Source organism: Natator depressus, chromosome 6 (genome assembly GCF_965152275.1).
Source record: "Natator depressus isolate rNatDep1 chromosome 6, rNatDep2.hap1, whole genome shotgun sequence".
Classification (NCBI taxonomy): domain Eukaryota; kingdom Metazoa; phylum Chordata; order Testudines; family Cheloniidae; genus Natator; species Natator depressus.
Genome location: NC_134239.1, coordinates 114,176,688 through 114,201,984, shown reverse-complemented (window position 1 = coordinate 114,201,984; position 25,297 = coordinate 114,176,688). Strand labels below are relative to the sequence as shown.

The window sequence follows — 25,297 nt, the reverse complement described above, 5'->3', positions numbered from 1 at the left end:
ACACTTAAGCCGTTATTTTGAGTGCTGTAGAGTGAATATTTGTTCACAATCATTGTGTAATTAAGTTTATTACATGAGCCACCGGAACAGATGTTTTTCTTAGTAATTGGCTGATCACAGACAACTTGCTCTTTAGCCTATTCAGGAGAATTTGCAGCTCAATATGAAAGGCTATGATATTATATTAATTATTATTATTATTATTATAATATTTTCAAAAAAATGTTTCAGACAGCGATTATACTGAAATAATGAGAATTTGGCAAGCTCAACTATAAAAACTGACCTTCTCATTTATAAGGCTAATCTACATCTGTATACTTGAAGCTCTGTGCCTGAAATGTGTTCAGAATCTACAACTACATTAGAAAGTTTACACTTTCTCAATGGAAAAACAAAGGTTTTGGATTGAAAGCATGATGCCCATAGATTCAAAGTGGTTCCTTCTTTGATTTTATTTTTTTCCCCCTGCAAACACTGAAAACATTTTTCATACAACTAAAACAGAGTTTCTTATAGAAACCCACTGTATTGCACCATTATATGTATGCAAGTTGATTCCAACAGAATTGTAATGCTCTATTTTTCAAATCAGTCCCAAATGTCGTGCCAATCAAAAAAAGTACACTTCTTTTTTAAACAGAGCCTTGTTACAACTGAACTACCAGTAACTGAGAATTATAAACAGGCTAATCCAAGAACACTTTAGAGCTTCGGTAGTAGCAAATGGAGGATATGCAAAGCCTGTTTCTTATGGCACATTGGAAGAATTTAAGTGAATCGTATTGTAAAAATCAGAGTTTGCCTCTATGCTGAATATGTGCTGCTCCACAGTGCTAGTTTTGTTCAAAAGGCATACACAGACTTGCCATTCACCCACACAGCATTGTGTGTGTGTGTGTGTGTGTGTGTGCGCGTGCCATTCACCCACACAGCATTGTGTGTGTGTGTGTGTGTGTGTGTGTGTGCGCGTGCCATTCACCCACACAGCATTGTGTGTGTGTGTGTGTGTGTGTGTGTGCGCGTGCCATTCACCCACACAGCATTGTGTGTGTGTGTGTGTGTGCGCGCGCGCCATTCACCCACACAGCATTGTGTGTGTGTGTGTGTGTGTGTGTGTGCGCGTGCCATTCACCCACACAGCATTGTGTGTGTGTGTGTGTGTGTGTGTGTGTAATGTGTTAGCAATCTAAACAACTGCTCCAAACGAACTGTCCACAACCACTCGGACACAAAACTAACGCCACAGTAAATGACAGTATGATAGCAATATAAAATATTGTATCAGATCACATATTTCTCTCCATCTGGAATGAAATTAGCATCTTGTAGGCTAGAAGATCCACAGTTCGATTTCTGGATGTAATTTCTCATCTGTACTGGTGACAAAATCTCCAACGTGGAGCCAGAATGGTTAGCAGTCCTGACTTTAGTGGCTGTAGACTGTGTAGCAGCAGAGGACGCTTTGTTAGTGGCAACTACATCCAAGTTCCCACTGGGGTCAATGATCGCATTTATAACTGGGGAAGGAGAAAAGAGATAGACAGAGGCGTATTAGCTGCACTCAGCAACATTTCTACACATAAACTCTCTCACCTTCAGAATTCTAGACTGCTCTTGTGCCCAGTTTAGTCACAATTTGTTCCCCCCTCCCCATGACTGCACTCCACCTTCTTTATAATTATCCTTGGGTCCAAGCAATTTTAATAAGCAAAAAAATAAAAACCCCTCCAAAACTGACCTTTACCATTAGGACTTGACGTTTTCTGTTTAAACTGGAAAAAGAAAAACACCTACCAAACTCCAATCACTCACCAATAAGACATTTTTACATTTTCTTAACTATTAAAATGAAACAAGGGTCAGGCATTGAGCTCATATTGTTATCTCTGTAGTGTGGCACCTTCCATAATGGATTCAAGTCCACACAAACACTTGCTTAAAAGTAGTACGAAAATATGGCATGACTTATTGGCTGAATAGGGCTGTCAGCCATGTGGTGGTCTGAGCAACAGAAGCCTTGGCTTGTCCATCTTGTGGTGAAGTCCTAATTATTGTGAATAAACCATTTCCACAGCAATAACTTCAGCATTTCAGAAGTCAGTAACTTTCTTATTTTTGCAACACGAGAAAAATCCATCACTTATATGTCTTCTGTTTGTATATATTGAGGAGCAATGCTCAAATAAATGAATGAGTGCTTTACATTTACAAAGTTTAAACTGACAAAGCAAACCACAACAAGTTACAATGGTACTCTATTTTGTACTAGTCATCTACATTTAGGAGAGAAATTGAGAGCATTTTAAAATTACCAACCTTCCAGCTGTTTCTGAACTCTTCTTAGCTCCTTTAGGATAGAGCTGATTTCCTAGAAACAAATACACCAAAAAGATCGGCTAACTAACCAACCAACCAAACGTTCAGCTACTTTGGGAACCAAGCCTACACAGAATATCTTGTTATTCTACCTTTTTCTGATTAGGTAAATTCTGTTCTCGAACATCAAAATAGCATGTTTATCTGGGCAAACACCAGCGGGATTTGGTCTGCCACATCTGGAAAAATACTATCAAGCCACTCAGTAAAAATATGCATTCGACTAGACTTTTTATTTGAGATTCTAGCTGTTGGCCAGACATTTATGGCCCAATAATGCAAAGGGGTCTGCAAGTGCAGACACCTAGACCCTGATCCTGTAAATACTTGTGCACATCCTTAGCTTTAAACATGAGTGGTTTCACTGAGCCCAATAATTAAGCATGTTCTTAGATCTTTACATTGCTCCCATTGATGTCTGTGCAGGAGTACAGATAATGTTGGCTGGGGCACCAACATTTTTACCACTGTCTTGTCTAACCCTGGTAAATGAAGAGAACACGATGGTGAAAACGCCTATGCCCCATCTATTCTCGTCCTATTATCAATGGAGCTGCACGGGTGGGAGACACTGAGAAGAATGGTAGTTAGACAAGGATCTGTGTTTGTGCCTCCCTTAGCAAGACTGAGTCCTTGAAGATTAACAAAGGGGAGACATAAGTGAAATTGACATAAAAATAGCAATATGAGAATATATAATAGACACACCGTAAAATAAAAGGAAGAGGAAGTTCAATAGATACATTTGGACTAAAAAATTTAGGAAATCGGTTTGGTTGGTTCTAAAGCTCACTACTTTGGTTTCTTAATTATTTTTTTACTTACAATGGAAAATTCTTTTACAGTGACAATGTAAACATAAAAGTGACACACACACAGAGTTGAGGCTGGGGCTTTCAGAAGAGTCTAAAGAAGTTAGGCAACCAAATCCCATTAAAATTCAATGCTAGCTGGGCATCTAACTGCTCTGAAAGTCTCAGCTTAAGTCCATAAATTGTTAGGCAAAGCCTTGTCTTAAGCAAGCTTCTTTGCACCTTGTTTATTTCTTAAGCACAAACACGTTACCTTGTTTGAGGTCTTTAAAATTGGCACTTCGTTTTCCGAGTTAATTTTGGCCTCCATCTCCTCCCAGGTCCTTTCGCTGTTCTGAAACACAATTCTGAAGCACACAAGATTGGACCTTTTACAAAATATCCACCCAAAATATATCCTTTACATTTGTTTACGGTGTACAATTGACACAAAACATAGCAACAAAAGGGGTTCTGTAGATTAGTGATGAGATAAAAGGCATTTCATCTCCACTTTGAATCTAGCTCACAAGCAACCAAAAGTCATTCCCCACCTGCTGCCTGTTCTAAGGCCTAGGAGCTGACAATCTTGTTCCAAGAGGGCATCACAACAAATACCATCACAAACTGCATATGCGCTGGAATGGGGGGGGTCCATGGACTGAACAGAATGGAGAATGAGTTCCCCTTCTTCTCATAGGCGAGACTCCTCCAGCAAAGGCTAAGATGCATCAGGAAGGCAGTACAGAATAGGCATGTACTCCGAGTTGCCATCATTTATTTGGGCACTGTCCTCCATAATAAAGTTAGTTGTGCCATGTACAGTGAACTTTACATTTTTATGCAAACATACTGACATTGCGCTACAAAGCTGGGTCAAGGCTTCAGTTATCTAGGGACAGACTATGCTACAGGACAAGCCTATGAAACGGAGGTGGGAAGTAAAAACCTTTTTTTAATTTTGCAGTCTGTGCTCTTCCCCTTCTGTGTACCGGCAACCACAGTTTCCAGGGATGACAATCCAGTACCTTTCATGAGTAATAAATTAATCATGCCCTTCCTCGGAACAACTCAAAGGGCAAGAGAACATTCCAGGTCAGAGCTAAAAGCTTACTTCATTTTTTCAGCCAGGTTTTCTGTATTTTCACGGATCGCATGGGATAACTGAGACACTGGGTTCAACATCAGGTTGTCAAAGATGACCTAAAATGTAACAGATCAGATCGTATTGAAAATGTGCCCTCATAGCTACCATTTTTATATTATACTGGTTGTGTCAAAATAGTCTATTTCTTCAACTGGAGATGGTAGCATTTCAGTTGAGACTTCCTGAATCTGGATGATGTTTAAAACTCAACAGGATTTTCAGAAGTGACTAGCGGTTGTGGGTGCTGAATTTGACGAACCTTTCAAAAAAGGCCCAATTTTCAGAGAGTGCGGAAAACAAGGCCTCTCTAAGAAGTTTCAGATAGGGCACCCAAAAAGTGAGGCACTGGAGTTCTTTGAATTCCCTCAGCGAGCTAGCTAGTTAGGAAGTACAGACATATGGGTTGCAACTAACATTATTATATACAAGCTTATAAAGTACAGGAGAAAAAAACCTGCCTCCTCTCGGTTTCTTGCCCTCGTTTTTCTCGAGAGATCCTCTTCTCTATTGTCGTTCATATTTTGATCAAAATCCTTGATTCCCGTTGACCCGGGAGGCACCTTCTGGTAGTTCAGACTTGCTTCTGGAATGTGCTGCACCAACTTAAAAATAATAAGCAATGAGTCAGTCGCAATTAACTGTGTTGCAGATTAAAAAAAAAAAAAACAACAAGGTGGGCAAATGGGCCCATTTCCAAAGGTATTACAGATTTCGAGGCAAGCCCAAGAAGAGTGCTCCACAGTTCAGGTTCTACTCAAGCAGGAATGGGTTCTGAAACAAATCATTTGGGCCCCAATCCTGCAAATATTTATATATGGGGGCTGTCCCATGAAACTCAATGTAACTACTCATGTGCATGTTTGAAACACTGGTACCACAGCAAGTACTTACAAACTAAATCCCTGCCTAATATGAATTCAGGGTTCAATTCAAAAGAAAAGGGATTGTTTCCAGGTAAGACCTGCTCACACATATGCATTTTATGTTTTCATTTATCAAAGTCTGAAAAATTAATGTAATCTTAAAGTGACATTAAAATTAAGCAAAACCAATCTCTATTAATACATGGAAAAGATGAAAAAGCAATTAAAACATGTAAATAATATTGGAAAGAATAAACACAATAAGCAAGACAACTAATCTGTTAGGTTAAAATTGATAACACTCATTTGACAAAACATTAGGAGGATGTAAGGAAAACAACAACATTAAAGAGACAGAAATACAAAACAATGGGATGAAAAGTGCACCTGAGATGGATATGCCGGCCGTAAAGATGTACGAGCAATCTGTGTTAAAACAGAAACAAACGAGATAAAGAGATCAATGCTGATCACATGACTCAGACTGTAGTTATCAAAGGAAGCACACATACAAGATAAACCATAATGGGTGGCATTCCAAAAAAAGCGCATTCCAGGGAACAATAATTAAAAACACCAACATACTTTCATGGGAAATTCCCAAACATGGACATGCATAGTGGCATCTCGAGAATTTGTTCACACACCAATTCCTCAGAGATGATTTGTGGCAATTTCATGATGACATTGAAAAGAAACGAACTGCAGTAATATGGACTATCTTTAATGAAATCAGACAAGATATGCAACAGAGACTGTGGAACTGTTAAGAGAGTGCAGTGGGCTTTTGCTGGATAGGACACAACTCTCATAAGCAAAATGAAGAGAAACTGGGGATCCTGGGGTAAGGTTTGTATACTCAAGATCGCGCAACAGAGCATGAGTAAAAACAGTCAGAAAGCAAGAGACACTGGGTTACATACACACATCCAAAATGTTCAATTACGGTGGATTATATCCACAATTCTGCCCTCTATTGTTCATTTTTTAAAATGTCCTTTCAGAACTTTGGAAATGCTTTTAGTGCATTATGCTGGGAGTGGTGGTGGAAGATTCACTAAAAATCAATGGTACCAAATGAGACATTCCTACCATGGTGTATATCCAATATTTAGGGACTTATAACCTGTGAAATACTGTCTCATGATAAACTGGCTTATACTCATTCACAGTTCTATCATGTGCGCAAGTCATACCAACGGGCATTCCTAATACCTTACACACACCATAACAATACCGAAGGAGACTTAAAAGTTTTTCACATGTCATTAGCCTTTTTTTTTTTTTTTTTTTTTTTTAAAAAACACAGACCTAAATTTTCAAAAGTGACTAGTGATTCACCAGGCCCCGCTGGAGACACCTTAAACTGGCCTGATTTTCAGAGGGTGGGTGAATACTTTAGAAGATGTCTCAGGTTGGGCATCCAGTAACCGAGGAACTCAAAATCACAAGTCACTTTTGAAAGTGCAAGCCGTGTAGTTTGTACTCTTTGCTGTAAACTCACAGTAGTGCGCGAGTCAGCCTTTTGGGGAACTGTACAATCCATACACAACACGGGGGCCACTGAAATCCTCATTAAATGTGAACTTGGAAACTTGAAAAACATCCTGGTTTAGATCCAAGCCAATCCTGTACTGGTAAGGACAAAATATCAGGAGTAAAGCACAAAAACTCAGTTTTATGGCCCCATTTTTATCTTCTAAAAGATAGCTAATTTAAAATTTTTAATCGAGTGTGGTAATAAAAGACCTTAAAAAATCAATTTGTTTAGGGCACCAAACTGTTTTGCCAAGTATGAGTCCAGAGTGAATATTTATGGTCATTGTTATAAACCCCTGAAAAGAGCAACATAGGCTGAAAACACGGACGTTGAATTACAGTGAGGTACTTCTAACTGGAACCATCTGAATACTATTTCATATTGTAAAATAGTTTTTTCCTCTACCAGACTCCGGATTAGTCCCCACTGACCAAGCTTTAAAAACATCATAGAATTTGCTACTACTCTTCCTACTGTGCCTGGGGGATCTAGAACAAATTGAGCCCCTGAATTCTTCCCTTCTTAGAAAAGGAATGGATATGCAGCAATGGAAAACCCGGGCACTAGATTAGTGGGGTACAATGTTTTATAGACATACCCTTAGTATAAGCCAGACAGGTCATGTGCAACAAACTGCTTTGCTTATTCACAAGAGTGCTCTACCTGTGTCCACTGACCACTTATCAAACAGCCTTCTATGGCACCTAGTATAATCACAGTAGCTTGCTTATCAAACAGTGTCAGCTCCCCGACTCGGTGCCCGCACATACACATATTAAATAGTGTCAGCATTAGCCTTCCCGCACCATCAGGGGCACAAGGCAAAAGTCTAATGGAGCCAATCATCCCTATCCTGGGCTTGTTTTTCTAGATCTTCTGTATTCAGATGCAATGATGACACTTTGGCCATTATTGTGCGATGGAGTGGGCCTCTAGGTAGACCTCCCCATCTCTTGCCCTTGGGTTGCCAAAGAAATGCTCATTTGGGTAGCCTATTATCAGACATCCTTAAAAGTAAGTCCCATCTCTTCTTCCATACTCCTTGCATTGTTGTAGGTAATTGTGCCCATTCTAGGATCTCTTCATTACTTCTTCTATAAGTCCGGTTTACTTGGAATATTCTGCACAGACACCTGCACTGAAAGCAGTTCAATTTGTGTTGAATGGCCTTTTATTTTCCCAAAGCTCTGTTTCATCTAGGAGGACACTTAGAACATTTAATATAAAGCTGTTTAATAAATGCTCACTGATTAACATTACTTGGCATCCCTCTCATGATCTTTGAACGTCTCTTGTCTTCTCTGCATTAATCTACAATAATCATTTAAGCATGGATTTAGCATATAACGTCACGTTAATGCCTCTGTCTCTGTAGGCACATGGCTATTGATTTTAATCCAATGTCATACAGATTTTATGCACTTTTATCAAATCCCATATCAGTGCATATTTAGTGCCATTAATAACACGGTACAAGGATGTGAAGCTCAGCATCTCAAGCCATTCATCATTAAGGGCTTGACCTAACTCTCAGTGAAGTCATTAGAAAATCTCATGGACTTAGCCTATTTCCCACTCTTGTTAACACCAGTATGTCTCCACCAGTGTTAGTTATGTCAGGCACCCTAATACAAATGGTCCACCAGCTGCTGAGCATTGTACCATCTAACTGTGTCTGGAGCAAATCTAATCAACATGATTCTTAAAACGGTGTCAGCCATTACTGGCCACACACACTGGAACTAACAGAGCTGGATGAAAGGTGGGAACATGAAAGATGAGGATAAGGGCTGTCGATTAATTGCAATTAACTCACGTGATTAACTCAAAAAAATTAATCGTGATTAATTGCACTGTTAAACAATTGAATACCAATTGAAATGTATTAAATATTTTTGCATGTTTTTCTACATTTTCAAATATATTGATTTCTATTACAACACAGAATACAAAGTGTACAGTGCTCACTTTATATTATTTTTATTACAAATATTTGCACTGTAAAAACGATAAACAAAAGAAATAGTATTTTTCAATTCACCTCATACAAGTACTGTAGTGCAATCTCTTTATCGTGAAAGTGTAACTTACAAACGTAGATTTTTTTCGTTACATAACTACACTCAAAAACAAAATAATGTAAAACTTTAGAGCCTACAAGTCCACCTAGTCCTGCTTCTTGTTCAGCCAATTTCTAAGACAAACAAGCTTATTTACATTTATGGGAGATAATGCTGCCTGCTTCTTATTTACAATGTCACCAGAAAGTGAGAACAGGCATTTGCATAGCACTTTTGTAGCCGACGGTGCAAGGTACTTACGTGCCAGACATGCTAAACATTTGTATACCCCTTAAGGCTTTGGCCACCATTCCAGAGGACATGCTTCCATGTTGCTGATGCTCCTTAAAAAAAATAATGCCTTAGTTAAATTTGTGACTGTACTCCTTGGGGGGAGAATTGTATGTCTCCTGTTCTGTTTTTCCTGCATTCTGCTATATATTTCCTGTTATAGCAGTCTCGGATGATGACCCAGCACATGTTCATTTTAAGAACAGTTTCATAGCAGATTTGACAAAACGCAAAGAAGGTACCAATGTGAGATTTCTAAAAATAGCTACAGCATCGACCCAAGGTTTAAGAATCTGAAGTGCCGTCCAAAATCTGAGAGGGACAAGGTGTGGAGCATGTTTTCAGAAGTCTTAAAAGAGCAACACTCCGATGTGGAAACTACAGAACCCGAACCACCAAAAAAGAAAATTAACCGTCTGCTGGTGGCATCTGACTCAGTTGATGAAAATGAACATGCGTCGGTCCGCTCTGATTTGAATAGTTATCGAGCAGAACCCGTCATCAGCATGGACACATGTCCTCTGGAATGGTGGTTGAAGAATAAAAGGACACATGAATCTTTAGCACATCTGGCACATAAATATCTTGCGACACCGGCTACAACAGTGCCATGCGAACACCTGTTCTCACTTTCAGGTGACATTGTAAACAAGAAGCGGGCAGCATTATCTCCTGCAAATTGTAACCAAACTCGTTTGTCTGAGTGATTGGTTGAACAAGGAGTAGGACTGAGTGGACTTGTAGGCTCTAAAGTTTCACTTTGTTTTATTTTTGAATGCAGTTATTTTTTGTACATAATTCTACATTTGTAAGTTCAACTTTCATGATAAAGAGATTGCACTACCGTACTTTTATTAGGTGAAGTGAAAAATACTATGTCTTTTGTTTTTTACAATGCAGGTATTTGTAATCGAAAATAAATATAAAGCGTGCACTGTACACTTTGTATTCCGTGTTGTAATTGAAATCAACATATTTGAAATTGTAGAAAACATCCAATACTCTATTATTGTTTAACAGCGCGATTAATCACGCAGCTATTTTTTTTAATCGCTTGACAGCCCTAATGGGGATATATCCAAAACTCAAGACTTGGTATTAATGGGGGATTAAACTATCCAGACATCTACTGGAAAAGCAAAACATAAAATGTCTAGTAAGATCTTGGAATGTAATTGGGACAACTTCTGGTTTCAGAAGGAAGTAACCAGGGAGACAGACATTTTAGCCCTGATTCTGACCAACAGGGAGGAATTGGTTGCAAATGTGAAGAATGAAGGCAATCTTGGTGAAAGATTGATAGATTTAATGATTCTAAGGAAAGGAAGTAGTAAGAGCTTCAGAATAAGGACAACAGACTTCAAAAAAGCAGACTTCAACAAACTCAGAGAACTGGTAGGTAAGGTCCCATAGGAAGAAAATCTAAAGGAAACAGAGCTTAAAAGAGCTGGAAGTTTCTCAAAGAGACAATATTAAAAGCACAACAGCAAACTATCCTGATACGAAAGAAAGATAGGAAGAATAGGAAGAGGCCAAGATGGCTCTTCAATGACCTGAAAATCGAGCGGGAATCCTACAAAAAGGCAAAACAAGGACAAATTGCTAAGGAAGAGTACAAAAAACAGCACAAGGATGTAAGGACAAAATCAGAAAGGTTAAGGCACAAAATGAGTTTCATCTAGCAAGGGACATTAAGGGCACTAAGAAGAGGTTCTAGAAATACATGAACAGCAAGAGAAAGATGAAGGAAAGTGTAGGTCAAGGGTGGCGAACCTGTGGCTCTGGAGCCACATGTGGCTCTTCAGAAGTTAATATGCGCGGTTCCTTGTATAGGCACCAACTCCGGGGCTGGAGCTACAGGTGCCAACTTTCCAATGGACCAGGGGCTATTCACTGCTCAATCCCTGGCTCTGCCATAGGCCCTTCCCCTACTCAAGCCCTTCCCGCCCCCTCCCCATAGCCTGCTATGCCCTCGCTCCTCCCCCTCCTTCCCAGAGTCTGCTGCATGCCACGAAACAGCTGATCGGGAGGTGCAGGGAGGGAGAGGGAGGCACTGATCGGCGGGGCTGCCGGTGGGCGGGAGGCGCTGGGAGCGGGGAGAGCTGATGGGGGGCTGCTGACGTATTACTGTGGCTCTTTGGCAATGCACATTGGAAAACTCTGGCTCCCTCTCAGGCTCAGGTTGGCCACCCCTGGTGTAGGTCCTCTACTTAATGGGGAAGGTGAACTAAAATCAGAAGACATCAAGAAGACTGAGGTGTTTAATTCCCTTTGTACTTCAGTCTTCATTAAAAAGGATAGTTGGGATCCTTTGCTTAATATAATTAATATTAACAAGGGGGAAGAAACAGAAGCCAGAACAAGGAAAGAACAGATTAAAGAATTTTTAGGTAAGTTAGGCTATGTCTACACTTATGACAGCTTGTAGAGTTTAGGCAACACACGTGTAGCTACATGCAATGAAAGGCTCCAGCACAGGCTCCAGCTGCTCGTCAAAGAAAGGCTCTAGTGCGGGGAGGCAGTGGGGAAAGGCTCTGGCAGCTGTAAGGGGAAGGCTCAGGCAGCAGGACACCACACTGCTAAAAATACAAGTACAGACATGGAGACATAGTTGGTCATGTAGAGAGCCATGTAGGGTATGTAACCTGGGGTTCAGGCATGCAGGGCACTCTGCTTTACTCACCTAAGCCACATCCCACCATCCACACTGCTATTTATACCCATGCTGGCTCATGTTCAGTGTCTGGACTCTAAACCCTGCCATAAGTGTAGATGTAGCGTAAGATGTAGTCAAGTCATCAGGGCCTGACAAAATTCATCCCAAGGGACTTAAGGAAGTAGCTGAAGCAATCTCGGACCCATGAGCAATTATCTTTGAGAACTCATGTCAGACGGGTGAGGTCCCAGAGAACTGGAGAAGGGCAGACGTAGTACCTATCTTTAAAAAGGGGAACAACGATGACCAGGGAATTATAGCCTAACTTGGATACCCGGAAAGGAACAAATGATTAAACAATCAGTATGTAAGCACCAAGAGAATAATAATGTGATAAGTAATAGACAACATGGATTCGTCAAGAACAAATCATGCCAAACCAACTTCATTTCCTTCTTTGACAGGGTTATTGTCCTAGTGAATAGGGAGGAAGTAAAATATGTGATATATCTTGATTTTAGTGAGGCTTTTGACATAGTACCACATGACTGTCTCATAAGAAAACTACAGAAATCTGGTCTAGATTAAATTAGCATGAGGTAAATGCATAATTGTTTGAAAGATGTACGCAAAGGGTAGTTAGCAATGGTCCACTGTCAGACAGGGAGGACATATCTAGTAGAGTCCTGCAGGTGTCTGTCCTGGGTTCGGTGGCATTCGATATTTTCATTAGTAACTTGGATAGTGGAGTGGAGAGTAGGATTATAAAATCTGTGGATACCACTAAACTGGGAGAGGTTGCTAGCGCTTTGGAGAGCAGAGGTTTCAAAACAACCTTGACAAATTGGAGAATTGGTCTGAAATCAACAAGATGAAATTCAATAAAGACAAGTGTAAAGTATTATACTTAGGAAGGAAAAATCCAGTGAACAACTATAAAATGGGGAATAGCTTGCTAGGTAGTCGTACTGCAGAAAAGAATCTGGGGGTTATAGCGGATCACAAATTAAGTATAACGGTAAATCAACAATGTGATGCAGTTGGGAAAATGGCTAATTTCATTCTGGGATGGATTAACAGGAGTGTCACTTTCTGCTCAGCACTGGTAAGGCCTCAGCTGAAGTACTGTGGCCAGTTTTGGGTGCCATGCTTTAGGACAGATGTGGACAAACTGAAGAGAGCCCAGAGGAGAGCAACAAAAAAGACGAAAGTTTAAGAAACCTGACCTCTGAGGAAAGGTTAAAAAAACTGGGTTTGTTCAGTCCTGAGAAAAAGAAGATTCGGGGGGGATGGGGGGGGACACACACTGAAGAAGAGTCTTCAAATAGGTAGGGGCTGTTTTAAATGAGGACAGCAATCAATTGTTCTCCATGTCCCCTGAAAGTAGGACAAGAGGTAATCAGGTTTATCTGCAGCAAGGGCGATTTTGGTTTGACATTAAGAAAAACTTTCTAACTATAAAGATAATTAAGCCCTAGAAAAGGCTTTCAAGGGAGGTTGTGGAATCCCCATCATTCGGATTTGTAACAACAGGTTAGATAAACACCCGTCAGGGATGGTCTAGGTTTACTCAGTCCTGCGTTAGCGCAGGGGGTGGGACTAGATGACCTCTTGAGGTCCCTTCCAGCCCTACCTTTTTATGATTCTGTTTTGCAAAATATTTTGTCCTCTTTTTCATTGGGAAATTTTTCAGCCTGCTCTGCTCACACTGTTGTTGACAGTGATGCAGATTAAATGGCGTTAGCAACAGTGGGATGTTTCGGAAAAGATTTTTAGTGTAGTCAAGGCTCCAGAGTTTGACACTCCGTCTTCTTCCAATCACTTCTTATGGCCCTCCTGGGCCCCTAAAACCTTCTAATTGAACTCACAGTACAGTCCCAAAACCATGACTAAAAACCTCGGGTCTAAGAAGACATCTGCTAAGCACAGTCATTCAGACACTTTGCTTCTAGGTCAGTGGTCCTCAAACTTTTCCGGGTCATGTCCCCCCTTACCCCCTATCTGCAGGGCCGCGGCTCCTGGGGAGGTCGGGGAGATGCGGACAAGGGTAAGCGTGCTGAGGCTGGGGCCACAGCTGGGGGCAGGTCTGGGGCTGGGAAGGGAGCCAAGTCTGGGAGTGGGGCCGGGGCCAGGTGCGGAGCCATGGCTGGGCCACGGTCGTGCACCAAGGCTGGGGGCGGGGCCAGGGCCACAGGTAGGGGCAGGGCCAGAACAGAGCTGGGAGCAGAGCAAGGGTGGATGGTGCTCCCTCCCCGCAGACCCTGCCATGCCCGCACTGAATGTCCCTCTGTGCCTCCCGAGGGGGGTGCACCCCACAGTTTGGGGATATAAGAACATAAGAATGGCCCTACTGTGTCAGACCAAAGGTCCATCTAGCCCAGTATCCTGTCTTCCGACAGTGACCAGTGCCAGGTACCCCAGAGGGAATGAACAGAACAGGTAATCATCAAGCGGCAAAGAATCCTGTGGCACCTTATAGATTAACAGACGTATTGGAGCATAAGCTTCCGTGGGTGAATACCCACTTGGTCGGATGCATGCTTATGCTCCAATACGGCTGTTAGTCTATAAGGTGCCACGGGACTCTTTGCCGTTTTTACAGATCCAGACTAACACGGCTACCCCTCTGATAGGTAATAATCAAATGATCCATCCCCTGACGCTCATTCCCAGCTTCTGGCAAACAGAGGCTAGGGACACCATTCCTGGCTAATAGCCATTGATGTACCTTTCCCTCATGAATTTATCTAGGTTTTTTTTGAGCCCTGTTATGGTCCTGGCCTTCACAACATCCTCTGGCAAGGAGTTCCACAGGTTGTGCGTTGTGTGAAGAAATACTTCCTTTTATTTCTTTTAAACCTGCTGCCTATTAATTTCATTTGGTGACCCCTAGTTCTTGTGTTATGAAAACACTTCCTTATCTACTTTCTCTACACCAGTCATGATTTTATAGACCTCAATCATATCTCCCCTTAGCCGTCTCTTTTTTTATTTTATTAATCTCTCCTCATACGGAAGCCGTTCCATACCTCTAATCATATTTGTTGTCTTTTTCTGAACCTTTTCCAATTCCAATATATCTTTTTTGAGATAGGGCAACCACATCTGCACACAGTATTCAAGATGTGGGCGTACCATGGATTTATTTAGAGGCAACATGATATTCTCTGTCCTATTATCTATCCCTTTCTAAATTATTCCCAGCATTCTGTTTGCTTTTTTGACTGTCGCTGCACATTGAGTGGATGTTTTCAGAGAACTATCCACAATGACCCCAAGATCTCTTTCTTGAGTGGTAACAACTAATTTAGACCCCATCATTTTATATGTATAGTTGAGATTATGTTTTCTAAAGTGCATTACTTTGCATTTATCAACATTAAATTTCATCTGCCATTTTGTTGCCCAGTCACCCAGTTTTGTGAGACCCTTTTGTAGCTCTTTGCAGTCTGCCTGGGTCTTAACTATCTTGAGTAATTTTGTATCATATGCAAATTTTGCCACCTCACTGTTTACCTCTTTTTCCAGATCATTTATGAATATGTTGAATAGGACTGGTACCAGAACAGGCCTCTAGGGGACATCACTATTTACCTCTCTCCATTCTGAAAACTGACCATTTATACCTACCCATTGTTTTCTATCTTTTAACCCTTACCAATCCATGAAAGCACCTTCCCTCTTATCCCATGGCAGCTTACTTTGCTTCAGAGCCTTTGGTGAAAATCTAAGTATACTATATCCACTGGATCCCCTTGGTCCATATGTTTGTTGACCCCCTCAAAGAATTCTAGTAGGTTGGTGAGGCATGATTTCCCTTTACTAAAACCATGTTGACTCTTCCGCAACAAATGATGTTCATCTATATGTCTGACAATATTGCTCTTTCTTATAGTTTCAACCAGTTTGCCCACTACTGAAGTCAGGTTTACATACCTGTAATTGCCAGGATCACCTCTGGAGCTCTTTTTAAAAATTGGCGTCACATTAGCTATCCTCCAGTCATCTGGTACACAAGTTGATTTAAATGATAGGTTACAGACTACAGTTAACAGTACTGCAATTTCACATTTGAGTTCCTTCAGAACTCTTGGGTGAATGCCATCTGGTCCTGGTGACTTATTGCTGTTTAATTTATCAATTTGTTCCAAAACCTCCTCTAATGATACCTCAATCTGGGACAGTTCCTCAGATCTGTCACCCAAAAAGAACGGCTCAGGTTTGGGAATCTGCCTCACATCCTCAGCCATGAAGACTGATGCAAAGAATTCATTTAGTTTCTCCGCAATGGCCTTATCGTCCTTGAGTGCTCCTTTAGCACCTTGATCGTCCAGTGGCCCAACTGGTTGTTTAGGAGGATTCCTGCTTCTGATGTACTTAAAAAAAATCTGCTATTACTTTTTGAGTCTTTGGCTAACTGTTCCTCAGATTCTTTTTCGGCCTTTGTCATAAATATAAAGGGAAGGGTAAACCCCTTTAAAATCCCTCCTGGCCAGAGGAAATCTCCTCTCACCTGTAAAGGGTTAAGAAGCTAAAGGTAACCTCGCTGGCACCTGACCAAAATGACCAATGAGGAGACAAGATACTTTCAAAAGCTGGGAGGAGGGAGAGAAACAAAGGGTATGTGGGTCTGTCTATATTCTGTCTTTGCCGGGGATAGACCAGGAATGAAGCCTTAGAACTTTTAGTAAGTAATCTAGCTAGGTACGTGTTAGATTATGATTTCTTTAAATGGCTGAGAAAAGAATTGTGCTGAATAGAATAACTATTTCTGTCTGTGTATCTTTTTTGTAACTTAAGGTTTTTGCCTAGAGGGGATCTCTATGTTTTGAATCTAATTACCCTGTAAGGTATCTACCATCCTGACTTTACAGGGGGGATTTTTTTTTATTTCTATTTACTTCTATTTCTATTAAAAGTCTTTTTTGTAAGAAAACTGAATGCTTTTTCATTGTTCTCAGATCCAAGGGTTTGGGTCTGTGGTCACCTATGCATATTGGTGAGGCTTTTTATCCAACATTTCCCTGGAAAGGGGGGGTGCAAGTGTTGGGAGGATTGTTCATTGTTCTTAAGATCCAAGGGTCTGGGTCTGTAGTCACCTAGGCAAATTGGTGAGGCTTTTTACCAAACCTTGTCCAGGAAGTGGGGTGCAGGGTTTTGGGAAGTATTTTGGGGGGAAAGACGTGTCCAAACAGCTCTTCCCCAGTAACCAGTATTTGTTTGGTGGTGGTAGCGGCCAATCCAAGGACAAAAGGGTGGAATATTTTGTACCTTGGGGAAGTTTTGACCTAAGCTGGTAAAGATAAGCTTAGGAGGTTTTTCATGCAGGTCCCCACATCTGTACCCTAGAGTTCAGAGTGGGGGAGGAACCTTGACAGCCTTCCTAGTTGTATTTTTACACTTTATTTGCAAGTGTTTATGCTTTTCTATTTTCCTCACTAGGATTTAATTTCCGCTTTTTAAAGGATGTCTTTTTGCCTCTCACTGCCTCTTTTACTTTGTTGTTTAGCCACGGTGGCTCTTTTTTGGTTCTCTTACTATGTTTTTTTAATTTTGGGTATACATTTAAGTTGAGCCTCTATTATGGTGTCTTTAAAAAGTATCCACCAGCTTGCAGATATTTCACTTTTGGCGCTCTACCCTTTGATTCCTGTTTAATTAACCTCCTCATTTTTGCGTAGTTCCCCTTTCTGAAATTAAATGCTACAGTGTTGGACCACTGAGGTGTTTTTCCTACAACAGAAATATTAAATTTAATTATATTATGGTCACTATTACCAAGCAGTCCAGCTACATTCACCTCTTGGACCAGATCCTGTGCTCTACTTAGGCCTAAATCAAGAATTGCCTTTCCTCTCGTGGGTTCCAGGACCAGCTGTGCCAAGAAACAGTCATTTAAGGTGTCAAGAAACTTTATCTCTGCATCCCGTCCTGAGGTGACATGTTCCCAGTCAATATGGCCCCCATTATTATTATTATTACTGGGTTTTATATTTTAATAGCTTCTCTAATCTCCCTGAACATTTCACAGTCACTATCACCATCCTGGTGAGGTGGTCGGTAATATATCCCTACCATTATATTCTTATTAGTAGAGCATGGAAGAGTTTGATTCAGTTACGATTTTTACTTTATTTGATTCTATGCTTTCTTTCACATATAATGCCACTCCCCCACCAGCACGACCTGTTCTGTCCTTCCAATATATTTTGTACCCTGGTATTACTGTATTCCATTGATTATCCTCATTCCACCAAGTTTCTGTGATGCCTATTATATCAACATCCTCATTTAATACAAGGCACTCTCGTTCATCCATTTTATTATTTAGACTTCCAGCATTAGTATATAAGCACTTTAAAAACTTGTCTCCTTTTAGCTGTCTGCCATTAGATGATGTAATTGAATGGGACTCTTATTTATTTGACTGTTTCTGATCAGACCTTACCTGCATTTTATCATTTTCCATCCTCTTGTCCTCACTAGGACATAAAGATTCTCTATTAATAGATCCTTCCCTAAGGGATGTCCGAACCAGGTGCTCCTCCACACCTGCCAGCTTTCCCCCAGCCCTTAGTTTAAAAACTGCTCTACGACCTTTTTAATGTTAAAGTGCCAGCAATCTGGTTCCATTGTGGTTTAGGTGGAGCCCATCCTTCCTGTATAGGCTCCCCCTTTCCGAAAAGTTTTCCCAGTTCCTAATAAATCTAAATCCCTCTTCCCTACACCATCGTCTCATCCACACATTGAGACTCTGCAGTTCTGCCTGTCTAACTGGTCCTGCGCGTGGAACTGGGAGCATCTCAGAGAATGCTACCATGGAGGTCCTGGACTTTAATCTCTTACCTAGCAGCCTAAATTTGGCCTCCACGACCTCTCTCCTATCCTTCCCTATGTCATTGGTACCTACATGTACCATGACCACTGGCTCCTCCCCAGCACTACACATAAGTCTCTCTAGATGTCTCGAGAGATCCGCAACCTTCGCCCCAGTCAGGCAAGTCACCATGTGGTTCTCCTAGTCATCGCAAACCCAGCTATCTATGTTTCTAATGATCAAATTGCCCATTACTAATACCTGTCTCTTTCTAATAGCTAGAGTAAATGGACACAAATCAGATGTCAAGAATTATAACATTCATAAACCAGTCGGAGAACACTTCAATCTCTCTGGTCACGCGATTACAGACATGAAAGTCGCTATTTTACAACAAAAAAACTTCAAATCCAGACTCCAGCAAGAAACTGCTGAATTGGAATTCATTTGCAAATTGGATACAATTAACTTAGGCTTGAATAGAGACTGGGAGTGACTTAGTCATTATGCAAGGTAGCCTATTTCCCCTTGTTTTTTCCTACCCCCCCCCCCCCGACGTTCTTGTTAAACCCTGGATTTGTGCTGGAAATGGCCCACCTTGATTATCATACACAATGTAAGGAGCGTGGTCACTTTGGATAGGCTATTACCAGCAGGAGAGTGAGTTTGTGTGTGTGTGTGTGTGGTGGGAGGGGAGGTGGGAAAACCTGGATTTGTGTTGGAAATGGCCCACCTTGATTATCATACACATGGTAAGGAGAGTGGTCCTTTAGATAAGCTATTACCAGCAGGAGAGTGAGTTTGTGTGTGGCGGGGGGGTGTGTGTGAGAAAACCTGGATTTGTGCTGGAAATGGCCCAACTTGATTATCATACACATTGTAAGGAGAGTGATCACTTTAGATAAGCTATTACCAGCAGGAGAGTGGGGTGGGAGGAGGTATTTTTTCATGCTTTGTGTGTATATAATAAGATCTTCTAAACTTTCCACAGTATGCATCCGATGAAGTGAGCTGTAGCTCACGAAAGCTTATGCTCAAATACATTGGTTAGTCTCTAAGGTGCCACAAGTCCTCCTTCTCCCCCAGAGAGGTATCCTCAGTGCGAGAGGATACCACAACAACATCTGGACGGAGAGTCCCAACTATGGGATTGTTTCCGTCTGCTCCAGTTAGATGCTCTCCTTCCCTGGGACTTTCATCCTCCTCAACAGCACAGAGGCTGTCAGACCGGGGGTGGGACCATTCTACTGTGTCCCAGAAAGTCTCATCTATGTACCTCTCTGTCTCCCTCAGCTCCTCCAGTTCGGCCACTGTGGTCTCCAAAGCCTGTACACAGTCTCTAAGGGCCAGGAGCTCCTTGCACCAAATGCACACATACACCACCTACCCATAGGGCAGGTAATCATACATGCTGCATTGGGTGCAATAAACTGGGTAGCCCCCACCCTGTTGCTGGACTTCTGCCTGCATTCTCTTTTTACTCCTGCAGCTGGTTCCTTTGTTGTTGTTTTGTTTATATCAAGGGGGTGTTTTTGGCTTTTAAGTTTAAAGAATGTTGAGTTCTAGCCCCTGCTCACACTTCCCCTGCAAACTCCCTCACAAAACTCCTCTGGTCGCTTAGGAGAAGGCTTTTTAAAGCCCTAGTCTCCCTGAGTAGCCCCGCCCCCTGGTTAAGGGTTGATGGGTACTAAAAGGCTTAGGGATCACAGCCTCATTAAGAAGCTCTCAGCCTTGCCTAGCAGGCCGCTGGGCTCAGCGCACACACGGTCAGCACACCGTCCCCCAAACAAACAAACAAACAAACAAAACAGAGCACATGGTATATTTCAGTCAAGCAGCAAGCACACCACAAACACAGATACACACACTACAGACAACAAACTTACCCCAAGGGTCATGTAATCGCTCCTCCTTCACCTGGAGAACTCCCTCGCAAAACTCCCCTGTTAGCCGCTCCTGTTCGCTAGCTCCTCTGATCGCTTAGGAGCGGGCTTTTTAAAGCCCTGGTCTCCCTGAGTAGCCCCGCCCCCTGGTTAAAGGTTGATGGGTGCCAAAAGGCTTAGGGATCACAGCCTCGTTAAGAAGCTCTCAGCCTTGCCTAGCAAGCCGCTAGGCTCAGCACACACACAGTCAGTAAATGGTCCCCCAAACAAACATTTCACCCATGTCCCTCGTATTTCACCTAGATAGGAAGCGGTCTTCTACAGCAGGGAACTTGTCTTTCTTGCATGTCTACAAAGTACCACACTCCCAGTGGCACTATATAAATAGAAATAAGTAAGTTCCTCTGTGATTTCTGTTAACAGGCATTAAAAAAAAGTCATTGGAAGCTGGGAAGTAAAGGGTAAATTTGTTATCTAGCTGCTCAAAATAGCAGTTTTGAAGGTGTGGCACTCGGATTCAAGGAAAACAATAAAAGAAACTTTACCATCTCACCGCCTGAAGCTATTGTAAATCAACTGTACTTTGCACAATAGAAACACAAGCCCAGTCTGCAGTAGGAAAATACCATTTTCTGACAGGGGTGCAGGTGAACATGGTTTAACCACAAGTGGAAAGCAGGATAAACTATATTCAGTATTATTTCAGGAACTCTGTTAAAACTCCATTCTGAGGCTCCAGGAATAAAAACAATGGGTCCCCCTATTGGGGCCTTTAGGTCATAGAATATCAGGGTTGGAAGGGACCTCAGGAGGTCATCTAGTCCAACCCCCTGCTCAAAGCAGCACCAATCCCCAACTAAATCATCCAATTTTTTTTTTCCTTTTTGCCCCGATCCTTAAATGGCCCCCTCAAGGACTGAACTCATAACCCTCGGTTTAGCAGGCCAATGCTCAAACCACTGAGCTATCCCTCCCCTCTGCTTAATCTAACCTAACTCAAATAATACATAAGGATCATTAACTTTTCCCATGTCTTTAGATCTATTTTATAGTATGCACAAAATCATTTAATTGTACAGCAGGTGGAGACTCATAAACATGTTATATCAAAGGCCCTGTGAGTTACTTCACTTGGAGAGGGCAGGAGAAGCCAATCTGAAGGGGAACATCTAAAACTAGTGTGATGGGTGCTACCAACAGCCAGGCAGGGAAGGAGTTAAGTCCCTTCAAAGGGAACAAATTAGAGGGCCAGACTTGCCCTACAGAATCTGCTCTGCTCAGCTGCTGGCTGGAAAGAGCAGAGTCCTACGTGGGCTCATCTGTGTGAACGCAGCAAACATCTGTAAACCCTCTGAGAGCCTTGGAGGAGCGGTGCTGTAGAAGTGCAAAATATGGTGTGCGACATGTGGCCAGAGTGCCCACAGCCAATGTCCTTGCTTTAAAATATAAAGGGTGGAAGAATTCCTTCTCTCTCCTCAACACTCCAGGGCCCAGCGAAGTCACAGAGCCAGGAGACCCCTGAGTTAAGCCCACACCAAGCAGCATATAAACTATGGGAAACTGATTTCCCCAAGAAGACTATACTTTTCCTAATCCAGGAAGACCCCCTGAGCAGGAGGCATCAAGACCTAGGGGAGTTGACTATTGTACCCTCACCATAGAGCTCTACTGCTTACTGAAGACTCTAAATAAAATGAAAAGGAGGACGTGTGGCACCTTAGAGACAAACAAATTTATTAGACCATAAGCTTTTGTGAGCTACAGCTCACTGTAGCTCACAAAAGCTTATGCTCTAATAAATTTGTTTGTCTCTAAGGTGCCACAAGTCCTCCTTTTCTTTTTACGGATATAGACTAACGTGGCTGCTACTCTGAAACCTAAATAAAATGATTTATTCCCCACTCCCTGGCTGAGCAAGCCTACTACCATCTGGCAAGGGAAGACTCCTCCCTTTGAACCAAGCTGAGGAAAGTCTTGGTTCCACCTCTGTGTAAGCTGGCCAGAGCTGGCCACAGACAAAAGCTGTGTGCACTAAAAAGACAGTGTTCCTTTAGCTGCATTCCCTGCCCCGCCCGGTAGTAACTGGTGCTGCAGCCCTCCCCTTGCCACGGCTGGGTAGATGAACACTTGCTTCAGTTTTGTGGCCCAGATTTTTGTCGCAACAGCAATCTTACCTCTTCCCTTGCTGATATGGTAGAAGCAGGGGTGTTGGGTACGGAGCTGAGGGAGGTGCTTGGTCCGGTTCCTGATGAACTCTGGGAATCCCCATCGCCTGCGACATCATGAATCTCTCGAGCAAGGATGGCTACATCTTTCACCAAGGTTTGGCTTAATCTAGAGCACACAGCACAGCACAAGGCAGATCCATTAGACCGCACTGCCTCTGACAATAAACCTCACACTAATCCTTAAAAGGCTGTTAAAAGTCCCTTGAATATGACAGCAGGAACAGCCCTGACTGGGACTATTCTTTAATCCCGCTCCGCTCTTATGGCAGTGGGCATGATGGGACCCCAGTCCTGCTGCAGGGCTCTAATGTGTCATTGTCCCATGGCCACGAAGGAGTCTTTATTGGGCCAGATGCACTAGAGCTGTATGAATTACACCTCTCTGCAGAGGCTGTAGAAGCCCTGTGGGATTCAGCCTGAGAGAGAGCAGCCACTGCTGCTTCGGGTGTCCCAGGAAACTCTGCCATCAAGAGTTGCTAAGAGAAGTCTGCTGATTTAATCAGCACCCCCGCAGATCACACTCCCTCTTCACACTGGATTCCCATGCCTCTAAACTCTGATAAAAGGAAGTTTGCAACTGCTTTGCATCAGCACCACCACCTCTTCTGCTGCCCTTTCCACTGCTAGGGACCTGGGCCATGGTTTTCACTGGTAGAAGCTCACATAAACCTGGGTTGAATCTGGTCCATTTTCTTTAGAGTGGAGCCGGAGTGGTTTCAAAAATTGTGACGTTTTAATCAGAGGCTAATTCTATGGCTCTACCATAACATCAGGAAATGTTATATTATATGGGCAACCTAGAAACAAAATCTGTTTGTTTTTAAAAGAAAAACTTCCTTTAGACTTCAAATTTTTAAATTTTTTTCCCTTAAAAACCACACATAAAAAAGGTCATTGACAAAACCTAACAAAAAAAGAAATATTTTCATGGATGCTTTTCAGATGTTAATGATTTTTTTTTTTAATCTGACATTCCCTAGCTGCATAGGAAACTCAGTCTCCCGGATACTGTGGTAATGAGAGTCCAAAGAACCTACGCAGATAAACAACATTGTTCTTAGGTATGAAAACCGCAAAAGTGAAACTGACCAGTTCAGTTTCACCGTCCAACCCCAGTGAGATGCAAAAATGAAAAGGCTTGCAAAAGTAAGAGCCCAGATTGAGATACTTTAAAGGGATCTAATACCTAAGCCCCTTTAAAGAATCAAGTTAAAACCAAAAATTTCAGGTACCCAAACCAACTAGTCACTTTTTAAAAATCTTGGTCTAATTTTTTAAAAAGGCTGATGTGATTTCTGCAAAGCTGTCTCTCAGCCAGCTAGTGTTGTCTTAATGTATTTTTTTTACTGGAGTAATCAAGTAATTTATTAAACCATGAGGTCACCAAAATATTTTGAAGTGATTTCCTCAGAAACAAGATGTATAGCTGAACTAATGAAATAATATTTAGATCTGCATGTCTCATGCACCATCTACACTTGTCTGTTTCAGATACAGTTGTCATAGACTGCATCAATTATGTGATTATCCTCTTTGTAAACAAGTGGAATTTTCTCTTTTAACTCTCACTTACTATTCTAAACCACGCCCAGTTAATTCTGGAGCAGGAGCGGAAAAATCAGAGCAGCAATTATGAACCAGACTACTTGACCGAGCTCTGCACAGTGCTCAGTGTGCAATGCTAGACAAATCTGATGTAACCATTTATTTATAGCTTTTGCAATCTAAAGTGCTCTCTCTTTTAGGGAATCCTACTATGAAGCAAAGTTGATAATTATTTCTACTTTGATTGGAGGTTTTAACCTTGAAATTGGAACATTTGTAAAAGAAAAAACCTTTAGGAAATCCATACTGTGGACAATGTGGAAAGATGGACTGACTGCAGGTAAGAGTTGGCTTCTTAAACTGAAAGTATGGAAAGAATGGCAGGCACTACAGAATTCCTATACTCAAGAAAGCTAGTATTTCTTTCCTATCCAATTGTGCTGTGTTACACATGACACCACTTTAAAAACCGATGCACTTCCACAGGGCCAATTGCCAGACTCTTCCAAACATCCAGAATAACCCATTATATAACAGACACTCTGGCTAGAGAGCCTACTCCACACGAGGTCATCAGTGGCTTCAAAGCCTGTTTATTGAGATTAAATTTTGAAAGGAAAGGACAATGCTTTAGTGGTTAGAGCAGAGGACTCTGAGAATTCCTAGGTTCTATTCCACATGTGCCACGGGCTGTGTGAATGTGGGGCAAATCACAGCCTCTCCGTACCTCGGCAGGCCTTCAAAGGAAAGGGACAATCCCACCTGCCTATCCTACATGTGCTGTGAGGCTTAATCAATCACTTCAAACCAGATTTTTTAATTTTCGGGTGTGAAGGGGGGAAAATATTAGCAGGGCAAAAATCAGATAAGTAGCTGCTGGCAGACAGGTCAGGTTGGTAGCTGGAGATGGGAGACTCTGGTGAGAGAGAAGGTAAAGTGCCAGAGAGACAGGGAGTTAGCTGGACAGTTTTGCAGTTGGAAAGTAGGTAGCAGGGTGAGTGCATGATACTGGAAACAGGCAATGTACAGCCCACCAAGGGAGGAGGAGTAGAGCTGCCAGGTAGTCACTGGAAAGTGTCCAGATGGTGGGAACTGCT

At 42.0% G+C, this 25,297-nt stretch overlaps 1 protein-coding gene across 3 annotated transcripts in view; it reads right to left on the bottom strand.

The window, feature by feature from the left end:
- Positions 1-271: 271 nt before the first annotated feature.
- Positions 272-25,297, bottom strand: part of CEP170B (centrosomal protein 170B) — a 97,771-nt gene continuing 72,745 nt past the window's right edge. Inside the window, exons 11-17 of one of the 3 annotated variants that reach the window (XM_074956354.1) lie at positions 22,602-22,761; positions 5,568-5,606; positions 4,776-4,919; positions 4,285-4,373; positions 3,445-3,538; positions 2,320-2,371; positions 272-1,520 (exon numbers count right to left, since the gene is read on the bottom strand). In XM_074956354.1, the coding sequence (XP_074812455.1) occupies positions 1,285-1,520; positions 2,320-2,371; positions 3,445-3,538; positions 4,285-4,373; positions 4,776-4,919; positions 5,568-5,606; positions 22,602-22,761 (814 nt within the window). In that variant the 3' untranslated portion in view covers positions 272-1,284. The remainder of the gene's footprint in view (positions 1,521-2,319; positions 2,372-3,444; positions 3,539-4,284; positions 4,374-4,775; positions 4,920-5,567; positions 5,607-22,601; positions 22,762-25,297) is intronic. The other 2 variants (XM_074956351.1, XM_074956352.1) reach the window with 2 other exon arrangements.